The sequence below is a fragment of the Montipora capricornis genome, chromosome 10, assembly GCF_036669925.1.
Source record: "Montipora capricornis isolate CH-2021 chromosome 10, ASM3666992v2, whole genome shotgun sequence".
Taxonomy (NCBI): domain Eukaryota; kingdom Metazoa; phylum Cnidaria; class Anthozoa; order Scleractinia; family Acroporidae; genus Montipora; species Montipora capricornis.
In genome coordinates this window covers 50,076,383-50,085,331 of record NC_090892.1, presented here as the reverse complement: position 1 = coordinate 50,085,331, position 8,949 = coordinate 50,076,383, and the positions used below count along the sequence as shown (strand labels likewise).

Sequence of the window (8,949 nt, the reverse complement as noted above, 5' to 3'; positions counted from 1 at the left end):
AAAGACCGTTTCACTTTTTGATAAATAGAGTTTGAAGTTGATCGGTGTTCGCGTGTCTGATCAGGCTCTATGATAGGGGTACCTTAAAAGTCTCGCTGGTAGCTTCATTCAATCTCAATGTTAATGAAAGTCACCTTTGTGTATTCAAAAGACATGAAGTAACTGGCCATCGTATTTGTTTTGTACAAGCTTCGTTAGTGCGTGATAATTGATCTTCAAAGTTGGGTGAAATTGAAGCCTCGATATAGGGCGCCAAGAGCGTTCGAGCGGGTGAACCAAAAATCCCTCAAATCTCCAATAATCCGATCAAGTGGATTGTGGTTTTAGTATAAGCACATGGAAAGTCTTGCAACACACAAGAAATGAGCAGAGTCTATTTTTCAAACCAGATCGACTGGACCGCTTTTACGGAGACAGCCTCTAAACACTGAGATTCAAATTAAAGAAAGACAGTCACGGCTGGGGTTACTTATCCATTTATTTGCTGCTCCAATCTTCTTCGTCAGTTATTGTATAGCTGGCAATGACCGCGGACTCATTCCGATCAATCCATTGAAATGTTAACTTCCACTAAATTTCTTGTACCGTAAAAGAGTTTTTCAGTGTTGCGCATTGCCGTTGCAAACGAAACGGGAAAACATCGGCAAGCCAGGCGAACGGGCTGCGAAGGTATTTCTCCATCGTGACGCCTGTCAGTGTGCAGGCTGCTCCGTCAACGGACTTACGTGTGATTGTAAAACGGCCTTAATTAAGGTAAAAAAAAAAAATACACCTTTGGACTTGAAAAAAATTGTCGGTATGTGCTTTGCAATCTGCAGATGAATTTGACCCACGCGAAAGCTGTTAAACCTCATGTCCAGTGATTTTTGTTACATTTTTAATCTATGTTTTACTTGCCTTCTTTATTCTATTTTAGAGATTCCCTGTTTCAGACTCCTCGCCGCCTTAAGCATTCCCTTTAATTTAACCCTCATTTCTTGTCTTAAAGAGATCATCCTTTTTCAATTAGTTTGAAACATCTATTTCTAGCTATTGCTGTTGGTGTTGTTGTATTTTTCTTTGTTTTTTTTTTTTTGTCATGCTAAGAAAAGCTGCACCAAAATGCAGACGTTTTTCCTGACATGATATGTTTGCTTTGCCAGGGAACATTATTTATTTTTTCCGTCAGTTGTGATTGGCCAAATTAAAGAAAGAAGTCAAAACTCAGAAATGCCCTATAGTGGAAATTTCAAAAGGAAAAGTTTAATTAAGACAACTTCTTCCTTTTCCTTTTACAAATTTACTCAGTTTTGTTTACAACTAGCAGCTGTGTTCATACACTGAATGCCTATTCAAGCGGGCAAAATTTGAACATGCAAGAAGTCTCTCTGTATTGCATATTGTTCTCACATCATCCTAACTTCAAAAACAATAGGCCATTTGCGAGTTCATGTCTGCCTCCTCTTCAAAGCCAGTCTACGCGCCAAGATTTCTTTATGAAGATTAGGTTTCATTCATATGTAAAGTAGATGTAATTATCTTCACGAAAACTTCGCACTTAGACTAGCTTTGACGAGGATGCAGACATGAACTTGCAAATGGCCTATTGTGTAACGGATAGTCTTTTTACGTTGTTCGCTTAGAATTTTTGTTTCCTGTTCACGTTATGACTACAGCTAGACTTCAAACAATTACTTTTATCTCCTCTTCTGCAATTTTCAGTAATAGTTATTGCAGAAATACCCGGCCACTAGAAATGGAGCGTAAGAACACTGCTGTCACAGTGCCGCATATGCAGTCGTGGTGTTGATTCACAGATCTTTTTATTCACTGTGCCGAAGAGAACTAAGAATGACTGATCCCGCAGTGCCTGTCTCGGGAATCGGTTAACTACACTTTTTATGATATCATGTGAAGAAAATAGCTCTCGTTTACTGATTAAGCCTAAGGGCTCGTTTCAGTGATTAGGACTAACACCTTTTAAAATTTTAGCTTTCATTTTCGGTTCTTTTAACTGCACTTTTTACGAGATCATGTGAAGAATATAGCACTCGCTTCCACCAGCCATTCTACTCAACTCAATTTAACATTAACACGACTGAGGCACCGCGACACTGCGGCAGCAGTCATTGTGCTCGACTCAATTTAACCTTCAGTTGTCTAACGCACCACGGCACTGCTGCAGTGGTGGTGTTGATTCACAGACCTTTTTATTCACTGTGCCAAAGAGAACTAAGAATGACTGATCCCGCAGTGCCTCTCTCGGGAATCAGTTAACTACACTTTTTACGAGATCATGTGAAGAATATAGCTCTCGTTTACTGATTAAGCCTAAGGGTTCGTTTCAGTGATTAGGACTAACACCCTTTAAAATTTTAGCTTTCATTTTCGGTTCGGTTAACTACACTTTTTACGAGATCATGTGAAGAATATAGCACTCGCTTCCACCAGCCATTCTACTCAACTCAATTTAACCTTAAGACGACTGAGGCACCACGACACTGCGGCAGCAGTCATTTTGCTCGACTCAATTTAACCTTCAGTTGTCTAAGGCACCACGGCACTGCGGCACCAGCCATTCTGGCTCCAATCAATTTAACCTTAACACGACTAAGGCACCGCGGCACTGCGGCATAAGCCATTGTACCCACTTTCATTCACTTGGGCACTGCGGTTCGCGCCGCAAAAGTAACGCTCCTTTCTGGACGGGTATTGTGCAATCGCTCCGTTTCCATTTTGAGCTACCGCCTTTTCGCACGCAAGATTCCTATAAAGGTATCACTGGAAGATCTAAAGGGTCCGACAGGTCGCAAAAAATTATCGTTGTATAAATTAAGATAGAAAAGGTGACAGAAGATTTAGGAAGTTTTTCTCCACGTGCACTTCAAAGCTTTTATCTTTTAATTATACTCAGTCTTTTCTATTTGTCTCTGACAACTCGAAATGATTTGTTCGAAGGGATGATTATGCCATGTAATGGCCTTTTCTGTGCTCTCAGCTCAAAATAGAAAGATCCGACGTGCTAGCAAGATGTGATTGAATGTCTAGAAAACTTGTCATTATGAAAGCTATCCAGCGTGGAATCACTCTTAGGCCCAACGACAAACAATCACTTTTTCTCCGTGAGTGCGCAATTTCGAAATACAGAAGGGCTGTACATTACAGGAGCTCCAAGCCGTTATCATAAAGTGTCCGGACCTGCATCCCAAGAGCAAGAAAAATTGTTTGAGCTAACGATGACGATATGCCTTTTATATATTATTATCATTATTTTTATTTTGATTCTCGTTATTTTTTGCCTTACCAATTACAACATTCTGAACGGCTTCTTCACTAAAATCTACGACATGCCTAACTAAAGTCTAAGAATTTACCATAGGAAATCGAACTATTTTGTTCTCTGGTTAATTTCGCATTTCTCCCTAGTTTTTTGTTTGTTTGTTTGTTTTTGCAGTTTTGCTCTCTTTTTGGTTTATGTCGATTAACATATATACAAAACAGCGGCCCAAACATTTTCGGCTAACTCTCACTTGTTGGTTCAGCAACGTACTCTATCCTTTACTGAAGAAATTGTTAGTGTTTGCTGGTTTTCAAAAGATACACAATAAAAAGCTTACGGTAACAGGGAACTCAGACCATTTTCTTCATTTCTAAATCTAATTCATGCATCACTTGTTTTATACAAGTTGCTATTTCAAATTAATACAGTCTGTTTTGAGGTCTTACGAAGATTATTTAGTGATGATCAAAACTTGACGAGTCCATTAAACACTTTCTAACAGCACTGCGTATCTGTTTCATTCTCCAACAGTAAATAATTGGATTCACCGAAGAATTCACAAAAACAAATGTCGTCGCTAGGTCATAAGCAAGCTGTACTGACTGAGTTACGCCACCAACGTTTTCAACTATCATGACCGCAAGGAATGGAAGATAAAAAAGGAGCATTACAACATAGACATAAATTACAGTTACAGCTGATTTTTTACATTTAAGGACGTCGGCAGTTCTGTTATGTATGCAGTAAGCTGCTGTTCGGTTAACTTCATTGATTTGGCGTAGGTGCTTGCGAGCAATATAGAATATTTTGCACGTGCAGAAGGCAGTTGTGGATACTGCAAGCACATTTAAGACGATTGGAAGCACGACCCATTTGTTTCCGAGCCAGAACTTCGAGGCCACTACGACCGATAACATCACCCAAACCATAACCACCGACGTCATCATTCGAGGAAAAGTGACAATGCTGTTGTATCGTAGATGAAGAGACAGGGCAAGAAGTCTGTCAATGCTAATAGCGCCCAGAACTAGAAAAGATACACCACCAGTAATCCATCCAAAAAAGAACTGAATCAACCTCGAATTACAGTAGATTTGAAACTCTTGCAAAATCTCCGCTGTCTTGAAAGCAACGAAAGATGGCTGGCCGATTAAGCCAACAAGAGCATCCGCCATTGCAAGGCAAAATAACAGCGTGAAGGAGGGAAGATGAAGCTCCCGTGTTTTCCAAATGACGAGCATAATAGTTCCATTTCCCAAAATCGTGGTCAGCGCAAATATTGAGCTTAAAACGCACGAAATTACACTGACTGTGATGTGCTGTTGACTTCTTTGCCAAAAAACGTCGAAGAAAAAACACCTTAAGTCCGTCTTGTTCATGATGAATGACACAGAAACGTTTACGTGTAAGTGAAGCTGACGTATTTATAGACGGTGGTGTGTCCAATTTAAAATATCTGTTGTTATTTTTAAACTGTTGATCGATATGACCTTCTGAATTAATCTTGGAAATTCGTCATAAAATTTAACATTTCAATCCGTGCGTTATTATTTAATAATATATAGATTTAGGCAAGCCTAAAAGCGGAGCTCCCGGCTTGTTTATTCTTACTGGCTGTAGGATTAGTGAAAATAAAAGGCTTTGGAACTGTCCGCCTTTTGGTTTTCCCGGATATTGCTTAATTATGTCATTTTCTTCGCTGCCTAAGTAGTGAATTCCACGGTTAATTTCACCTGAAAAACCGACTGATCGCATGAATCACGAAGGGATGAGTGTGATATCGGTTTTTCCAGCGAAATCTACTGTCGAATTCACCAGTTAGGCGGCAATTATTTTTTCTTGAATCGCAAGAGTTTTAAAAGAAAACAAGCAAATTCCCAGCAAGCGAACGGAAAAGGAAAGAAGCCATTTCAGAGTCGACTGTCAAAAGCCAGCAAATAGGAATCACGCTAAAATTAAAAATCACAGACGTACTATAGCTCGTGATGTGACAGATCGTACTTTATTTATTCCACAAAACGAGATCATTTACATTTTGCAGGGGCACCCAACGTCAATTTTCGGAAAATATCTGTTCGGAAGACTATTTGAGATCTAGAATTTTCGAAACATTTGTTCTAAAATTTCTTGCCTAGTTTGCTTGCCTGCCTGTCCTAGGATTTTCGAACATCTAAAAATTGCTATAATTGCCCAATTTTGATGGATTTTTACCTTAAAAATGTCACCTAGAATTTTCGGGAGCCTTTTCTCTGGCTGAAATTTTCGAAAAGGTAAGTTTTGATCCCTATAATTTTCGGATCACTCAACTTTCAGCTAGGAAATCCGAACAGATGAAAACTTTTTAGGGGATAAAAATATGCCTATATCTACCGTTTAAATACTAAAAAACATTTAACAAAGCTATCTTTAGTGGTTTTGAACTATATCCTCGTTGGGTGCCCCTGATTTTGATGTACTTCATTGAAACACGCCAGCTTGGCTTAGAACCAGAATCGGCTAGAAAGGACAAACTTCAATCAAGATCTCCAATCTTAGCTATGGTGCTCCGCGCGCGCGCCTTTGGCGCGCGCGGAGCTCCGCTATGAACAAGCAAATAACAAATCCCACAACGGCTCACAGAGATTCTTTAAGACGAAGACAAATACGGTGACTGTGAATTTATTATAAGGTAATTATATAAACAAATTTTAGAAAAAGCTTTTCGTTCACATGGATGTAATTGCACTTATGGAATCTACCTCCTTCTTTCTGTCTGCCTCTTAGTTTCTTGCTTGAGGTTATGTTGGCTTGCAGGTCCCAATAAGTACCACTCGGACTCCTTCAGTAACACTTTTTTTTTTATCTTAGCCTGCTGTTTAGTAAAGATGCTTATGAGTCATTGGTAAGACGATTGTGCATTTTGAAATTGGCTTTGAGCCCCTTCGCAACGATCTAATTTACTGAACCAATATACACAGCTGTAAAAAACGTTTTCATTTGCAAAAGCTGTGACTAATGAGGTCGTCTTCAACTCCCTTAGAGATCAATTTAGTTTGAATTACAAACTACGAGATTTGGTGCATGTCTCTAGATTAATAAGCCGTATGTAAGAAAATGTTACAATTCATATATCTTAACATCATTTTATTCACCTCTTACGGGATATAACTTGCCAGCTGTCCCAACTGTTTGCGTGTGTGTATTGGCTGTCAGATTGATCCTTCCTTCTTTCCATATCCAATCATAAATTTTTAATCAGTTTTCACTGACCGAAGATAAGCCCTTTCTACTTTTTAATTCACACTCGATAGAAACGGTTTATCACTTTATCCAGAAATCAGTTCAATTTCGTCCTACACCGTATACCCTTTACGGAGTTAGGAAGAATAAAAACGGTTTTAAAATCGTTTTCATTGCCTCATAGTTCAGTTCATAGTTCAGTTAAAAGAAAGAACACCACCGTTTTGTTTTGTTAACTTGAATCGATCCTCTTCTGAACTGCATGGGGAATGATTAAGTTTTCAGGATGAGATACTGGAGTCTTACTGGAAATACTCTGGAAAGGAATAAAAGCAAAGAAAAAGCGGTGAATTTAATAAATTAAAACGTTATGGCGCTGTGTAAGCTAAGTGTCGACATCAGTGGAAAGTGGCCCATTAGAGCAATTCATGGCAACAAATGCGGATAAAGGTAATATTGAGTATTTTGCATACTAAATGTATACAAAACACTGCAAACTGTTTATCCTAATCTAGCTAAGTAAAAGTAGAAAGTAGCCAAATTTGAATGTTATACAGGAGGTGGCATACAAAGGAAAAACACGTGAAAGAGACAAACTAGTGCGTTTTTCATGAACATGCCGACTTCAGTAATAAGAGTTTCACTGGCGTCAAATTTGCTACGACAGTCGGCGGATCGTTAAAAACAAAAACCGACATTAATCAGGGCACGTCATACTGGATTCCAAGTAGGCCATAACTGCGACAGAAACTCCAGTCAACGTGAGCCTTACTTAACTCCTTTTCGCCTTATCGTGTTTTGATCCGATTTGAAGAACGCATTCGAGGGGGATAAAACGTAGCCGTGAGATAGGACTGTGTTTTCTCTGAAGATAACTCGTTTCTAAGTTTAAAAAGTAAGGTACTTCAACTAAAATAAACTCATTCACATTCAAAGTAGAACTCTGGCAAGCTGGGTTCGGGCCCTGGCCGAGGACATTGTATTGTATGACAAGACACTTTACTCTCACGATGCCTCTCTTCACCCAGGTGTATAAGTGTAATGCTGGAGGTAGCCATGCGTTGGACTAGCATCCCATACCGGGGGGAGTAGAATTACTCTTAGTCGCTTTATGCGAGAGAAACTGGGATAAGCTCCGGCCTAATGGGCCACTTGGCTATTAATTTTTTTTTCCTTTTTTGCTATCATATGTAAAATACTGCCGATATTATCTTCGCTTTGAAACCTGCACTGACAAACGTCCCGCAAAAGAAGGCAAAAGGAACATAAAAAAGTACATCATGGCACAAGAGACATTAATGATCCTGATATTTTATTCAGTTTAGCCTTTTAACCTTTTCCAAGAGCCGCACGAGAAGTTACACCAGGCATTAATATTTTTTCCAATTTCGCACTCGAGCCATGAATTAAACTGGAAAAAGGGCCGTAAATTTATAGGAAAGAAACAGCAATCACGCTACATAAAAGTAGGAGACACTATGTACACCCTTACATGTACTACGTATTGTAACAGAAGACAATAAACAACGAAAAACCTTAAATAACAAGGACCACAACCAAATTTTCTGAGCCCGCGAGACTAAGCATCTCCAACAAACCATTGTTTTAATGAAAACCGCTGGTCAGCGACCTGGTTGTGGTCATTGCTGTCTTCCATAAACAACAGCATTTGAAGAACACAACCTTACTCCCTCATGCCACACTATAGATACGCAATGCGTGTATACAATATCCCCCCTTTCCTGTGAAGGCATGGACGGGTAACAGAAAACAAGGGTAGCATGACTAAACTTAACTAGGCTAACAACGGAAAGTGATTAAGCACAGTTTCTAAAAAGCCGTATTAGCCCAAAAGAAAGTCATTTAAGACTCTCTGTCTACGGAGATACTTTACGCGCCTTTGTTTACGTTTTTATTCAGTGTGAAGTAACGAGTGGCAAAGAAATAAGCGACAAAAAGCTACAAAGGAATACTAGAAAAGCTGGCCGGTCGAATAAAAATTAAAATGTATTTGCAATGAATAAGGCGCCACTGCCGCACTTAGACTTATCACATGTTATCCGGTCAGTTTCGGATTGATTTTGTCACCTCACGCACATTGTCCCCCGAAGAAGAACCAGAGATACGGTTCGAAAATTTGGGAAACCTTTTTAACTTTAGATCAGTTTTAAGCCCCCTTTTTTAGCAATTTTATAAAATTATGAACACTGATCCCCAAAAGAGCAACAAATTTCAATAAAGTACATTCAATACTGATCACCATTGTCTTTTTTTTCTTGTTGTTTTTTTTATATATACACTTCATTAATTCTCAAAACACAACGTACAGTGAAAGGCTACATTTAGATACAAAAGTTTTACCTACAATAAATAGACTTTACAATCATAATTTCGCGATTATATATACATTGACGTTTTCTATAGCTATTTACTACATACGTACATCCATAGCTACATACGTACATACATAT

At 38.9% G+C, this 8,949-nt stretch overlaps 1 protein-coding gene across 1 annotated transcript; it reads right to left on the bottom strand.

Moving 5' to 3' along the window:
• Positions 1 to 3,269: 3,269 nt before the first annotated feature.
• LOC138021821 (melanocyte-stimulating hormone receptor-like) lies at positions 3,270 to 4,825 on the bottom strand. Its single transcript, XM_068868838.1, has one exon. It carries the CDS (start codon positions 4,636 to 4,638, stop codon positions 3,715 to 3,717), a length of 924 nt encoding a protein of 307 aa, XP_068724939.1. The 5' UTR covers positions 4,639 to 4,825; the 3' UTR covers positions 3,270 to 3,714.
• Between the last annotated feature and the right edge of the window lie 4,124 nt (positions 4,826 to 8,949).